Below are 16,368 nucleotides of genomic sequence, written 5' to 3'. Positions count from 1 at the left end.
AAAAAAAAAAAAAAAAAAAAAAAAAAAAAAAAAAAAAGTTAATATCTGGCATTCATGTCTGGTATGAGAGGGATAAAGAGTGAGGTACCTTCTATATAAGGAAAAAAGCATTCCACTGCTAAAGTAGATTTCATGCATTGACAAGTTTAATATAGAGAATAATTAATTGCTTCATCAACAATTAAGACTTCAGATTTAGGCTTTTCTTAACTTTCACAATTCTTTTCTTCACTGATTCCAACCTACTGGATCATTGATGAGTGGAAAGATGCTATCAGCAGGTTTTTGCAGCTGCTATTGCTAAGTGGACCACACAAAAGCTCTACAAGGAGAAAAAATTCTTCAATTCCCATGTTAACAGTCAATTCCCATCTGCTTCTATCATGTGCTTTTTGTTGTGACCTTGACAGTTGCGGTGGTGGTTGAAGAAGTGCTCTGAGTCTGGTAAGATCTTCACACAGCAGTTGGCACAAGGCTGAGTTCTGTACCCCTTGTGGTGAACTGCTTTACTGCTGCATTTCAAATATAAATAGTCATTTCTGGAAATAAAAAAGAAAGGATTGGATCAAAATAGCAAAGTGGAGATATTCATGTGGTCAGGATGTGTTATTTAGATCCATTTCTAAAACACAATTTCGGAACTGCGGAATAAACGTGTCATGTAGACTTCTGCAACCAAAACAAGGTCAAGTCATAGTTAATTTTCAGATTTAGTACAGCACACTGTTATACACTAAGTGATGTTAATGACAGATAAAAATCTGATTTCAACTTTGTTCATGAGAGATTTTACTTTATGGTCAAGAGACTGGCAAAAAGAGAAGAAAATAACTTACAGCAAAAAAAGACAAATAGAAATTTGAGATCACTTAGGCAAAGATCAAACCAAGATTACTAGTGAGCTCAGAACTTGCAGATGTATTCAACTTTGTGAATGACTTCTGCTGTCAGTTCAGCATGACATTGTTATAAATTCTGCCATTCATCTGTCAAATCCACATCTGGTCATCTCTGAATTTAACTTTGTTTTGTGTTGTGCATGCCAGGATTGACATGAAAAGAGCTATGAAATCCCCCCCTTTTTTTTTTTTTATAGACTCATGCTTGCAGAGTGTTTTTAAGAGCTCTGTCAACATCTGTGAAGTCAGCATGCTTTAATATTGAAAACAGTAAGCAAAGCAACTACAGGTGCTAGTGCAGGCAGTTTGTGGATATATAGACAAAATACTCACTATCTTTTTTATGAGAGAGGAAATGTTTGAACGCTTTCTCTAACAAATTCAACCCCAGTGCAAAGATAATGCCTCTTATTAAAGTACCAGTTCCAATTCATTTCATTGCTTCTCTCTTACGACGCTGGTAAGTTTGGGAAGTAGAGCTGGTAAAGGAAGAGCTGAAAAAAATGTACCAAGAGCAGCAGCATATGGAACAATAGCTTTATTTTTCTGATTTTTAGGAATGGAATTAGGAAAGGCTAAAATGAATCAGAGCTAATACTGATGTCTAACTGAATATTTTTCTACTCAGTTTCAATGAGAATGTTATTTTGAAGATGGAGCTAGACCTTCCCACTTATGAAGATCTTTTAGAGAACCAGCTATGATGTGTTGGGAATGCCAGGAGGCAGGGTGTCGTGTTTTTGTGACCTTGCTTTCTGTTCCCCCAAGGGCTGGGCAGGGTTATTAATGGGCCCTTGTCACCTTCCTGCTGTGCTAATATTTGTTGTGGCTGGGTTTTTTGTTTGGTTTTGTTTTTAAAGAGTGAAAATGTAAGTGTATTTTAAAACTTCTAAGCAGAGGTAAAGGGAGAATGTTCTGTTATTGTATGTCTACATTTCAGAGTGAAATATTTACATGAATACATAAGAGGAAAACTTCTGTTGTTTGTGGCCTATGGCAGATTTCTGTCAGTCTCATAAGCACAAGAACACTTATCAGGTACCCTGAGCACAAAGAAGTTGCCTCTTCTAAATTCTCAGCGCTCTGGTGATGTCCTTTTGCTTTCCACAACTGCACTGTAGGTGCTGTTAAATTTGAGGTGAAGCAGTGGAATTCAGTCAGTTAGTAAATAAAAAAAATAAAAAACTATGGCAAAATGAGAGTATGTAATTAAGCACTTACCGTGAACTGTAAACCATGGCATGAGCTTAAAACATGCTGTAACTTCTCTGTCAAATATCAGTTGATGTGCCCTCATGCTGTGACATAAAATCAAAGAGTGTTTGTGAAGAAATAAACCTTTGTGTCTTCCTTTGGGCAATCCTTAGCTTCAAGTACTTCTTACAGATCTTCTCAGGAATGCGAATGCCGTAGGAGCAGACAGAGATGCGCAGGTGCACAGAGGCAGGCTCTCCAGCAGTGCTGCCACGGGTGGAAGCGGGGCTCCTTTGGTACCTGGAGTCAGAGCTGGCTGAGTCATGTCGCACTGACTTGGAGACTATCATAGTGTTAAGTCATTTCATACAAAATACTTTGTGAAAGGTCACTGTGTCTCACTACTTACTTCCCAGCTTTACACTTACGTGCTATGCGATGCGTAGTAAAGCGGTGATGGCTGCTTTGTGGCATATGAAAAATCTTGTGAACTTGCTGACCTCAATATTTCTGTTCAGATTCAGTTGATGTTGCAGTGTGTCTTGACTCTATAATGTTACCTGCTTGGAGGTTACAGGTACATTCTCTCCTTCTAGGGTTTGATACTTGCCTGCTTCATTTTGTGTTAGTGGAGTCTCAGGAAGGTAGCTATTAAAGGACAAGAGGGTTGATTAATTACGCTAAGAATTTTATTTTTTGCATAGTTGTCCCTTTCTGCCTGAAGTCAGGAGTGTTTTTGGAAAAAGCTGACATTGATTTTCATAGCACGGAGGCAAAGAGGGTAGGAATTAATGCTTTCATGGCTCTCATTCTAAACAAAAATAAATGAACCAGTTGTAGATTTATGAAACATCAGTATAATTTCAGGGTTTTGAAGTCTGTCAGCAAAGCGGTGTTTTGCAAGAATCTCTTGCCAGGAGAAAAGATGACTTATTTTGTCCTCATTGACTGTTTTTATTCAGAAAGCAGGTGACAGCAATCAATTCCAATGCCATCTACATCTCCAATTATTTTGCAAACCCCAGGAGCTAATTACAGCCCTCAGGCTCTGACAGTCAGCTGACTTCATCATGCGACTTTTTTGGCAATTGCATCCCTCTGAGTAATTGTCTATTTGTGGAAAATAAATTAATAGCTACTATTTCTACTTAAAAGAGCGACCTGTGAGAGAGTGTGTAGGTTGAGCAAGTGGGTTGTAGAAAAGGGAGAGAGATTAAGAGAGTGGGAGGCAAAGGGATTAGCTGAAAGAATAAGAATCTTGGGAAAGGAGAGGGAGGAAAGAGAGAGGAAGCGTGTCAAGATACTGTGGCAAAAAAATGAAAATGAAAGATATGGAGAGAAATGAAGCAGTCTCTCAGAAGAGTGAACAGGAGAAACAGAAAGCAAGGCGTAGCGTGGCAGGAGGAAAGAACTGAGAAAAATCATGGAAAATAATACTTTGAGATATGGCTTTGCTGTACGTTTTGCCCAGATTGTGACTGTGTTGTAAGCACAGAGAAAGAATTGACATCTGACATTCTTACTGTACTTAGCTCTCTGAAAATGCTGTCTATATAAATTGTGCTTGTCTTCTTGGCTTTAGAGGAGTAGATTGGATTTTGTCTATAGTTGTGCTGATCAATAAAAAGAGAATTTTCATTTTTGTTTTCTGTAGCAGTTTGAAAGCTGTGCATTTTAATGCATGGTACTGCAATAATGTGTATGAATAATTAAGTAAACTTGCTTTTTTCAGAGGCATCTGGAATTGCTTTGCAGATAATATTTTTTACACAGTGACTGTACGGATGTTTTTGAAAACTATCAACAAACTTTGCCTGCAGGTTATGTACAAATCTTCTCCATTGTGAACGCTGTTGCTGTTTTAGTGTCGCTGTGGCGTGAAGATGTTTGTGTTCCAAAAGTTATCTACAAAATAATCTTGTGAAGCCCAGAGGAATGATAACCTTTAAGAATGAAGGACTAGAGCAATCCTACTACAAGGCAGCATTTCCAGAAACGTTTTAGGTTAATTTCAGATACGTTCAACACAGAAACTATGTATGAGAGAAAAGAATAAAAGCCTTTTGTGTTAAGAGTGTATGTGTTTTTAAGAACAATAATAATGGCACCTTCATGTGAAATACTTCATATTATTGTGTATAATAATCAGGAGTTTGTCTTCTCCACCCCTCAGATCAGCTGTTCCATGTGTTGGCCATGCACATGCGCCTCTACAGTATTGACTCTGCGTACAATCCTTGGAGGAAACTAACCCAGACGATGCAAGATAAAAATTCAGAGCAAGTATTTTAACTTACCAAATATCAGTTTTATTTTATTAACAAAGCATTCTTTCAGCAGAGTTTTGAGTAACTTTCTGTCTTAGTTTAAATTCTTTGTGAGGTAGGCTTATGAATTTAACATCCGAAATTGTGCATATATCTTCGTAATAATAAATGTTACAATTTCTTTTACATAAAATCAGACACTTTCCAGTTTTTAGTTAATACTTATATATACCATTTTCAAGCTTAAATACATGGAGATTTCTGGCTGTTGGGTAAGAGGCTTGATGTACTTCTTGGTATGGATGCTGGATGAAACTTACGCTGATACTGAATTCATAAAGCTGTTACAGAAATGATATAAGTAGGCCTAATACAAGTGAGAAATAATTCTGTTGTAAGTTAAAGGTTTTATCATGCTTTTTATTTGAAACAAGTTATTCACCTGAGTCTGATTTTGTAACATTAACCTTGCGTAGCATATGGAGCTGTACAAGGATTAACAGTACAATACGTAGAGCAATGTATCTGTCTTATATGAGGACTAGTCCTAACCTTACGTTAGACCCTTTGCTTTTCAGATTCTACCTTGACAGTGAGCAGAAAAAACATGTATTGCAACCTTCTTTCTTTCCTAAAATGAGACTCTTTATTCTGAATTCTTTCCTTAGCTTTAACATCACAGGAGGAAAGCAATATTTCTTTTTAATCCCAGAACCTTGCCCAAGTTCTTCAGAACTAGGATCTCCACTTCATAGCTTGAAGCAGTGTTGAAAGCTGTCTTTTTAGTTCCTGTCCAACTGGATGTTTGTTGGTGTGTTTCTAGGATACTGAAGTGAAGAGCATCATGATATTTCAAACTTTAATCTGGAATAGCAATGTAGTAATTCTATTGTAAAAATGAGGAAAAAAGTCCTGAAACGTTTGTGCTTGCTTTTAATTTGAGATTTTACTGTTGGGTTTCTTGGTTCTAGGCCTTTTTTGCTATCAGTGTTAGATCATTTCAGTAAGAATTTCTGTTAATCAGGTCTAATTAATCTACTAGTAAAGCAATGAGAATCTGAAAACCCATCTTATTCAACATACGTTCAAGCCTCTTTTTAACTTTGTTTTCATGCAGTTCTGTTCTGACCTATATTGAACAGTAGAACAAGGTTAATAAATTTGGACTATGGTTGCTGAGTTATATCAGGAAATTAAGGCCATTTTGACAGACTATTTACAGAGTGGCTGTGGAACTGATCTTGCATTTGTGATTTTGGTATTTGAAAAGCTTGCTGGCTTTGGAAATATTAACAGAGGGTCTGTAATTTCTGTATGTCTTCCAAAACACCAACTTTCTTCACTTTTAGAGACTTGGTGGAATTCATCATGCATTGATTGCGTCAAAGTTAGATTGTGGCAGGTAAAATATAGTTAAGTCAGTCTGCATTTAATTAAATATTTCTGTGTTTACAAATGAATGGTAATATGGAACATAACAGTATGATTTCCTAGACATAGTATGTGTTGGGAATGCATTTGAGCACTTCTGTTTTCTGCACTGGTTTTCAGGAGACTTCATGATAAGCTTGTAGATACAGGTTTGTCAGTATAAAGTCTGAAAAGATTAAGGAAGCTTTACCTTCCTTAAGAGAGATTACTTTGCTAGTAAATAGTTACTGTTCAGATGCAATCAAACTGTATTTTCTTCATTTCTTGGAACATTTACTATCTTTACTGTCTTATTCTGCAGACCCCAAAAAGCTTGCAGAAAAGAGAGATTCATTGGATTATTTGAGACTTTAGGACACAGATTAAAACATGAGATATCTGTTATGGTATTCTAGAAATCTGAAGTAGTAATTGCACTTCAAGATGGCATTCTTGTGAATGATCTAGTTGCACACTTCTCAGTGTCAAGGCATTCTGAGAGATCCAGAATAGTATATGCAGGAAAGAGCATTTGAAGTGATTAGAAGGAAAAACATTGCTGTAAACTGGAGAAGTTTATGAAAGTGGTGGGAGATCTAAAATGTGGATAGTACTTTGCCGTTTTGAGGCTAACCAAGTAGTCTAAACTGTCAATCTGACCAGTGGTTTTTAAAGCTAAGTAAAGCTCTTAGGAAAAAAATATCAGCAAGAGGAAAATGTCTGTCGTTGGTTCCAAACGGATATCTCCAGAGAAGGAGACTCCACAACTTCTCAGGGGGAATGGGACAGCCTGTTCCACTTTTCTGTCACTCTGACAGTAAAGAAGTTCTTCCTTGTGTTAGAATGGAACTTCTTGTGTTCCAGTCTGCCCACAGCCCCTTGTTCTATTACATACATGTTTACTGTTAAAAATACCCATGTATAGCTAACAATTTTTAGCTTTGTTATCCACAGCTGTCAGAATTCACATACAGTGCCTTAGATTTCATGTGTCAGGAAGAACTGTTTGAAGTAATTTGTAAAGACTTGAAGAATTGCTGTGCTACACTTCCATAAGTCTCTGTTTTTGCCTAGTGTCAGCTAGTTGTACCTGGTTCACACTGTAGTTGAAAATGGCAGCTGAAAGGATATGAGGAAGTAGTTCATGCAGTAGTTCATGTGACACCAAGGTAAGGGAGAAATCAAGGGTATTTTGGACAAGAAGATACTGTATGAAAAAGGATGTTAATGTAAACTGTTGGAAGGAAGAGGTGGGGAAAAAAAATGTAAAGCTAAATCTGGTGAACTGTGAAACTCTAGAGAATAGATGGAGTTAGTGCTGGATTTTTCACATCATGGTATGGTGGATTCTTTCTCTTATGTGGCTCATTCAGTGAAATGTAATATATGCTTGGTCCCACAGGCTGTGCATAAGCAAATTGTTGTATTCGGGATGGATTTGGTTTCAATGATGATCAAATAACCCAACTATTGTGCTGTGAGGAATAATAGCTTCTGGCAGGGAACGACGAAGGAGGAGCAGCTGGAGGCAATAATTACTGGACCCAGATGTGAATTCAATGGACTAGTCCAAATAGCCAGAATTTCAGGAATGGCAAACCTGAAATAAAAGGATATGTATTTCTTTAAATGTACATCTCATGAGGGGTTTTCTTTTTTGTTTGTGTTGACAAAGAACGTGTATTAGCAAGAACAATTTGATAAAGCATTAACAGTCTTTGCACTAGAAGCCACTGGGAAGTGGATGGGAACTTCACGATGAACTGAAATTCTGAAATAGACTAAGTTGTTTTTACTTAAGTGTTTTGTTGTTCTAAGCTTGATCGCTTCAGTGATTGCTTATAATGTTGTACCAGGGCAATAAACTGCAGCACAGAGATTAGACTGAGCAACTGTGCTTGGGAAACTAACACTGCCATCACAAAAACTGTTGTGAAACAGGAAAAATAAAACTTTCTGTGAAGATAGAGAACAGAACGATGAGACGATAGGGTTCAGTTAAGGTTTGTGCAAGAGATGGCATTACATAGCCTGTTCATTATTGTCTGTGACGGATTTCAGTGAACAGACGATTCTGCCTCACACCCTGGTATCTCAGGTCATGTTAAGGCAGTTTCAGCAGTAGCTCACCATCTTCAGCTTTTTGATGTAACTTGAGCATGCTGCGTCTTGAACCAAGTAAATTAATTCATCTGTTTTTAGAAAGGTTATTTTTGATATGTTTGGCAGTGGGTGACAGAGGAGTGCCAGGGGCACAGTGGTGAAAGGGAGAATGGGAAATGTCTGATTCAGTACTGTCAGTGAAATCCCATGTTGTATAATGAGGAAAAACTGCCATGCTGAAAAATCTGCTGTGACACAGCAACAGCTAAGAATTGTGATCATATCCTGGAGTTTAGCCAGAATAAATATTAGAATTCTACCTTCTAATTATTAACATCAGTAGCTGTGTATTACTCTGACCTTTCCGCAGGCTGGGATTTGCAGGCTGCATCTCACATTATTACAAAAACAAAAAAATATGAATTTGCCCTCAGTGATGAAGCCTTTGTTCAGCTTTGTCCTTATCCCTGTGTCCTGGGCTTTCTGTTTCTGACAGTTATGAGGCCTAAGGTTAATTCAAAGCTTCCGCTTTATTTATTGAATTCTTAACTTTGTAATCAGTTGATGTTAGTATCAAACAAAACTGGTCTGTAGCTGAGAGAAGAGGGAAAGGAGAGGTTTTATGTAAGGAAAAGCGTGCCTGTTTGCATGTAGAGTTAAGATGCTGCTTGTTTCACAGCAGAACAGAGTCTTTTCTTCCTCTGTATCCATTCCCAAAGAAGTGACTCTGTCATTGTGCTGTCAGCATATAGATAGCTCTGATGTTGGCTCAGAAGGACGTTCAGCCCAATTTCCTTGGACTGGAGCAGAGGTCAGTTCCAGAGAAAATTGAACAATGCAGTTTTTATTTTGGTGTGTTTGTATTTCATCGTACAGTTCATTTCCCCACCTCTTCTTATTTTTAAATGGACACAGATTACAAATGCAACTGGATTTGTTTTACATTACTTTGGTCCCATCTGAAGTTATACTTCCTTTCATTTTATTCACTGCTTCTGTGGCAGAAGTTTTTGTACAGTCAGATTTATCAAGGTTTCCCATGTGCACTGGGGATTATAAGCAGATGAGTAATTTCCATACTCTGAAAATGTTTCACAAATTCAGTTTGTGTCATAATGAGGAAGTTGCACTAGCCCTAAAATAATGACAGAGCAGTTTTTAAGTACTTAATGTGGTTGCTGTGCTTGATATAAACTGAAGCAGCTTATGTAAAACCTTGACATTTAATGTGACTTAACTTCTCCAATTTATATGAAATGAATAGATCAGGCAATTTGTTTTTTCCTGAATGTAAAAATAATTTCATTTATTTTTAATGTTAACAGTCAATCACTGTATTATGTACATAAAGAAGTTTTGCCTAATTTTGTCAGACTAAGTATTTGCCTCACTGTTATGTGACTGTTAAATAATACTCATGCTCTTTACTACAAGGACATCAATTATTCAAATAAACATGACCAGAAAGTTGATATTTTAACCTTATTTCAAGTTAAATTCTGGGGGAAAACTATATATAAATTAAAAACATAAAGATCACAAATAGTTTAAGAGATTGTCTGTGTTTTTTCAGTCATCACATAATGAGAACAAGTTTAAAAACCAGCGTCATGGGTTGTAGAGTATAAGTAGTCGTAGTTTAAATTGGAGAAACTTGGTAAGATAAGCAAATCCATTATCTGTATCACTTTGAAAAAGAGACTTGGTAACATGGCAGGAATTGATACTCCTTCTTCTGTAGAATTTAATCTTTGTTTCTTTAGGAGGCATGCATATATAAATATGGATATTGCTGTTTCAGAGCAGTCATTTTCTGAAATGATCGATTTTAGATGATTGATTATAAATTACAGATCAATTATATAAAAAGCCTTACAGAAAGCTTTTTCTCTAGCTGTTTGAGTGAGGCTGTTTTCTTCTGTACTTCTTGAGACTTAACATTATAATAAGGATATATATATACATATATATGTATATATGTGTGTGTGTGTGTATACGTGCACACACACACACACACACACACACATATATTACAGTATATATTAATAATATATATTATATATATATATACACACACACACACACTTCCTCAACTGTAATATACCTGCAGGATAGACAGCTTCTCTCATTTTTTTTCAGCAAGCCTTGAAGCTGTAGCAGGTTGGATGCATTTTGGCTTGCTGATTTTTTTCTCAGATGGTTTTTATGAAGGACCCAGTGAAGTTGCTATGTTGTGTGAAGGTTTATAGCTGCCTTAAATAAGTGAGGTTCCCACCAAGAGAGGGAGATGTTTTCCTGCACTTTCTGTTGAGAACAACGGAAGACGAAAAAAGATGGGAAAAGCCTAAGGACTAAGGGAAGAGATCTTCAAAAGAAATGCTGGATGTGTGAAGGCAACATTTAAACTTCCATTGAGAGAAACTCAGTAGTATGTGCTGTTTTCCTTTCCAATGTTTCTATCTGTCAGCCTGAGACTGGTTTCCACGGGGGAGTCGATCAGTTATCCTTGTTCCTTACAATGCAACTCCTGTTGTAGTAGGGAGATAATCATCTCTAATGTCGCCATCTCAGTTCTTCCACTGGCATTTAAACAGCCAGCCAACTAGTGCCAGCACTGTTTGGCAATGGGAGTAAGACTCGAAACAGCTGTTTTTTCTGTGAGTGTTGCAGAAGAGGAAAGGTGACAGTGGGGGATGTCTTTGGGCATTGCCATACATCTCTGCTTGAGATCTTGCTCGTGCTTCCCTGTCAATTAAAGAGGGGAGAATTCTTTTTGTTTCCCATCTACTAACATACTCTGCTTTTAAGTATGCGGCAATAAGATGAAGTTATTGAATTCATCTGACTAGTTCAGAAGTTTGCGCTGTCTCTGTGCTTATTTGCTGTCCTTAAAGCTTTGTGGAATTTTGAATGAAGTTTGTAAAACTGGATAATTCCACCTGTGATGGCTGCTTGAATCTTCATATCCTTGCATGAAGGAAGGCAAATCTTTTCTGAGGTCTCAGTATTTCCCAATGGGAACATTCCTTGTAACATCAATGCAATTTGAATATTAGTTGTTATAGCATACTTGTGAAATTCCATACTTTGAAAAACAAATAATTACATTGCTATGTAACTATGCATTGTATTTTGTTAGATTAGGGCCAAAACTTTTAAATGGAAATACTGAATGTTGATTGAGTCAGTATATAAAAATAACTGGTACAGACAGTTCTTGAAAGCTTTAGAATAACAACAGTTAGGTACCTGGATAGTGAACATTCTTACTGAGTTACTCCAATCTGTTAGTGGCATTAAATGAATTTAATGATTTGACAAGCTTCTAAAAGCTTGATATAAAATATAATACTATTTAACACTCGGTACAAAATAAAATATGGAGTCATACGGTAGAATGAAAAATTTCCTTTGGCTTTTCTTTCCAGACTGATAAGTGAAGAGCTGCCCGAAGTTCCTGTACTTTACAGAGATGTCTCGTCCCTTTTGCTAATCCAGATTTTAACCATGCCTCAGCCATTGCGCAAAGGTATGTTGCAAGAATATGTGTATTTAAAAGATTATTTATCAGTGTGCATTCATAGTGACTTCCAGAATTGTAAATTGTAGCTTGTCTACTGTGCATTCTAAAATAATGTTTCTCCCTTATCTACAGAAGGTGGCATTGAACAGAAATTTTTGCTGTAGTTCGACAGGCTTATCTGTGTCCCTTGTCTTCTCACCTTATCAGTCAGCCTATTCAGTAAAGATACAAGAGCTGAGCCAAAACTATTTATTTTCCAGAAGGAGAGGTGTCCTTTGTTTGACCTTCATCTCTTTTCTTAGACGGGCAGCTCAATACTTCAAGTTGAACTGAGTGCCTCAGGCTGAAAGATTGTAATTTAGTTTGAAATTCAGAGTTTAAATTGCAGCACTTGTGTATAATAGGTGAATATGAAGGCTGTTTTACATACACCTAACTTTCTGCTGAAGGAAGTGTTCAGTCCTCACTACTGATTGTTCAAATTGAGTTAAAACTTGAGCTCAAACAACTTTGTGTCAGTTAACATGGTGGGTTGTGTTGTTTGTTATGTTGTATGTGTTTATGGACTAAACATGTCCAAATGATTATTAGGTAAAAAATCTGGAGTAGGAAGCATACTGTTGAAAACACTTACCTTTCTGGTTTTTTAAACCAGTTTTAATGTAAACTAACTTTATTGGAGTTAAGAGCAGCAAAATATAGTCTAAAGAGAGAAACTTCAGGGAAGGGAGTGGTCAAGCCAAAGTACAAACAATAGTCTTTTTGTAGCTTACAGTTGAGCACTGAAGAATACCATTTATGAAAGCCTATCCTAGGAAAGGCAATGTTCAGTTAGTGACGGTAAGGCATCCTATGGATAAGTCTGTAAAATATTGCACATCAGTAGCACATCTTGATTTTGCTCTTAGCTTTAGTATTTGTTGCATTTGAAAGGTTAAAGGCAGGCGGCAGGAAGGTGATGAATGTAACCGCTTCACAACTGCAGAGCATTAAATCGGAAATAAATTAGTATTTATCTTTCTAATTTTTGCTTCATCCAAACAGGCAGAGTGAAAAGATCTTTCATAATACTTTGTCCTGAGGTGTAGAATGCAGTTCAGAAAAATAGGTAATAACGTATATGTGTAGAACTTTTGTAATTGGGGGTATAGGTCACAGAGTTGAGTGCAGATATCATTAATTCTTGGTAGAGAGGCTAGATGTGAAAAGGTAAAAATGAGTTTTGCTGGGTCACATGCCGGGCTAGGGACAGATGAAAAAATCCATGTTTGACCCTGCTGCTTCCTGAATGTTCTTTGCTGCTTTGAAGTGATTGCAGGGTGCGGGGAGTTGTGGGCTTGGCTGACGCCAGCACTCAGGGCAGGCGTCAGTGTGCTGATCGATAAGTTTGAGTATATTCTTTTAATAAAAGACTTAACACCACCTCTTCTGCAGTGTGGTGCAGAACCTCATGGTAATGGTAATGAAGAATGTTTGGGGCTTAGAGAATGAAAGATTTCCTTCCTCTTCTAGTGCTGTCTTTTAATGGGACTGGTTCTACAGTATTTTTTTTTTTTTTGTAGGCATGTTAATGTGTTCATAGAAGCAATATTTGTATCCTTACAGGAAACTAAAATAGCTAAAGTATTGAATCATCTTTCTGTTCATTAAAACTGTTTTTAGTATAGGCAAACAGGAGGGCTCTGTAAGGAAAGGATCCAAAATTCATCTTCTGCCCTTCGGATACAGCACTAAGAGTTGTGTTAACTATCCTATTAACTCTTGGATGGCTGTCAGTATCTTTTACAATCTGGCATCAATTAAGTAATAAAAATGCCATTAACATTCAGCCTTTTCACTCAGAAAAGAAAATTCATCTGGACACATCACAACGAACACAGCAAATTAAATCCTTTTCTGCTGGAGGAACTTTGTGGTGGAGGTCAGGGCGTTTACAAGCACTTACCAAATTTGTCAAGAAGAGAATGAAAAAGATACAGTATACTTCTTTTGTGGTGTAATCAGCAAAATAGCCTCTGTGTTCAATAAATGAAAATAATTTTATGTTTTTAATCATAATTTGTTAAAATGCTTGACACTAGAACGTGGGTGTAGCTTTTATAGTTTTACATGCTCAGCATTTTGAAATGTGCTCAAGACCAAACACATAATCCACAAAGGAGGTTCTGGTTTAATTTTGTTGCAGCTGTAGTGCAGAGGATAGGCAGTTCACAGTTGGGACTTACCAACAGTGAGTAACAGTAAATGGGGATTTTGTTTTTTAGCAGCTCTAGCTCCTTTCTTATCGAAATACAAAATGGTGTTCTGTATGAAGAAAGGCAGTACAGAAATGGAGACAGCAGCTTGTTGGATGCTAAAAACTTAATTGTCCTTGTAAACCAAATTTACAGCCTTTTGGTGACACAATTCCTATATATTGAACAAATCTCTTAAGAAAAAATAAACTATTCTTCATAGTTGCCATTAAATGTGAAAATTTTTATTGTCCAAGGACCTGACTTGAGACCCCTGCGAGCAGGTTTGTAATTGCACAGTGTTTGTCACTTCTACTGTTTTCAAATTCTGTTTTGCTTTGAAAGCAAAATAAATAAATAAAAATTAAAATAAATAAATAAAATCACTGTTGCAAAGTACTTAAAAATACCAAACAAAACTGATTCTGGGTGTGTGTGTGGCTCACAGGTGCACAGGGCCAGTGCTGAGCTAGCTGGCTGTCAGTGGCCTGGTGCTGTCCTCAGTGCCTCACATGCAGGGAGGGGCAGAAATTAGCTGGGGCTCCACTGTGCAGCCGGGCGGTGCTGCTTGGAGCGTCTGTGATGTGAGAGTGACACTGAGAGTTTAGCCTAACTTTCATATGCTGTGGGAAAGGTTTTCTTCTTTAGTGTGTAACACCTAAGTTCAGCCTGCACACACACCTTTATTTCTATTTTCCCAGCTCTGATAAGGCCTGGATGCTGAAGGGTCTGACCTGCATGCTCTGACATGTTCTTTTTTCTCTAAAGTTTCAATGACATGCAGTGAAAGTAGAGCAGGCAGCACCGGGGTGAAAACTCAAGCTTTCCTTTAATGATTGGATAAGGATCTTGTCTAAAAATAGGATGAATGTAATCAACTTGAATAGTATCGAATTTGAATGTGGAAGCTGAAGATATTTATCTGTATATATAGAGGCTTTCAGTATGCCTTTCATAGATTGTATTAAGTTCAGCGCTCTGTTCTGAAGATACTTGTTCAAATAACTGATCAAGTTGTAGATGAGGAAGAAAATTTTCGAAGGCTGTTTATATGAAGATGACCTTTTGAGTTCACTCGAAGATTCTTCCTTTTGCTTTCTTTCTGCTGTCATCACCTGCCAGCATATGCTATCTGATTTGCTAACAATTAAACTGGAAGATTGTTGATAATGCACTAACCTGCACACTTCTTGCACTAATACTAAAGCTAGGGTTTTTGAAATGTTTCCTATATAAACTCTATTCTTAAGGTATTTTAAACTCTGTTTTTAAGGGGCAATTAATGGAATAGGGTGCTGTGAAGTAATTTCGTTCCAAAAATTTTTTACAAGTAGGAACATAAAAGCATTTCTCAACATTGTGCAAAAATAAGAACAAAAATTGAGTACTAAACTCTCACTTATAGTGACCTAGTCTTACTAATGTAACTTTTAGATTGTCAGAATAGTACTAATTAGTCTTTGTAGGCATATACCTAAGTCCTAATTGCATTTAGTGCAGGATGTTTCACAGTGTATCATCTGCAGCAGAAGGGATGAAGGCATCACAGCTTACAAATATACTAGCGATCTTTAGAATTACTAGAGGGGGAAAAAACAACAGAAGTGCACAGGCTCCACCAGGGGGCCATTAAGAAAACACAGTGCAGCATCAACAGAAAGGCAGACAAGATAGCGCTTCACAAAGGGAGGAAGCAGCTCTTTGTGCTAGATGAGAATGTAACAGCTCTACAGTTATGGATACCTGCAGATGTCAAGTATCTTTCGTTTTAGTAATGAGAAATCTCATATAATAGTGGGATGATAGTTGGTCATCCTAGTGTTTTTTTTTTTTTAATGCAGCTCCCCTGGGATGTTTTTGTTAATAAAATACATGTCTCTAAGCCTGGGCCCTCATTATACAGCAGACTAGCAGACTGTCTCTGAGATGCTCCTCTGATTTTATTTATTTATTTATTTCCTGAAAATATGCCATGAAATTTTACAGAAGTCAGGACCTCCTAATAGTAGCCCAGGCACTCTCCCATATTAGATGAACGTGTGCTTTTGGAACATAATTCTCTGTTCTCAAAAAAACAAATTCATCATCATTTATGAGTTATGTAAGTAAATACAACAATAATTTATTTTTAAACATATATGTAAGATATAAAGATCTCTAGTGAATTTAAAAATTAGCTGTGGGGTTGAATTAGAGATGAGGAAGAATCATATTTAACGAAGATCAGATTTCAGTAAATGTAATAGTTTTAGCATATTAAGGAGTGCCATGTGCGCACTGTAGGATCACAGAAGAAACTATTTAGAGGAGGACATGGCTGTGGCAGGCTGCTGAACGGTGATCAGTGGTCTGATTTTCCTGCAACAAAAATAAATTCCAAGATGCAAATCTGATAATTGAAATGCAGACTGTTACTGGCATAAATAATTTTGATACAACCGAAATCTTTGAAATGTTGTATTAGGGAGGAATATCTTGATTTCCACTGAGAAAGCCTTCTGCACACTTTGCTTCTTCTTCAGTTAGATGTTGGAATCATTTCTCAGCTGTTATTGACGCAGGCTGTATTCAAATACAGCTAGCAAACAGAACTTTTCTAAGAGGCTCTTCTAGTCAGCAAAGCCTAGAATTTCCAAGAAAAAGCAAAGGACGGAGAGGGCAGTATTTAAAATACAGATGTTACTGCTCTCTATCTCCAGATCCTGCTTGTCTTGTTAGGCCCAGCTCAGAGAGTCTCT

The 16,368-nt window shown here is 37.0% G+C and overlaps 1 protein-coding gene across 2 annotated transcripts in view; it reads left to right on the top strand.

The window, feature by feature from the left end:
- The window catches only part of UBR3 (ubiquitin protein ligase E3 component n-recognin 3), a 94,866-nt gene that overhangs the window by 65,845 nt on the left and 12,653 nt on the right, over window positions 1–16,368 (top strand). For both annotated transcript variants that reach the window (XM_042822618.1, XM_042822619.1), the window contains 2 exons: window positions 4,267–4,372; window positions 11,302–11,402. In XM_042822618.1, the coding sequence (XP_042678552.1) occupies window positions 4,267–4,372; window positions 11,302–11,402 (207 nt within the window). The remainder of the gene's footprint in view (window positions 1–4,266; window positions 4,373–11,301; window positions 11,403–16,368) is intronic.

Source organism: Centrocercus urophasianus, unplaced genomic scaffold, assembly GCF_019232065.1.
Source record: "Centrocercus urophasianus isolate 14NV4802_14NV808 unplaced genomic scaffold, USGS_Curo_1.0 seq_20, whole genome shotgun sequence".
In the NCBI taxonomy this organism is placed as follows: Eukaryota; Metazoa; Chordata; class Aves; order Galliformes; family Phasianidae; genus Centrocercus; species Centrocercus urophasianus.
The sequence above is the reverse complement of the archived record's forward strand: the minus strand, read 5'-3'. Positions and strand labels throughout refer to the sequence as shown.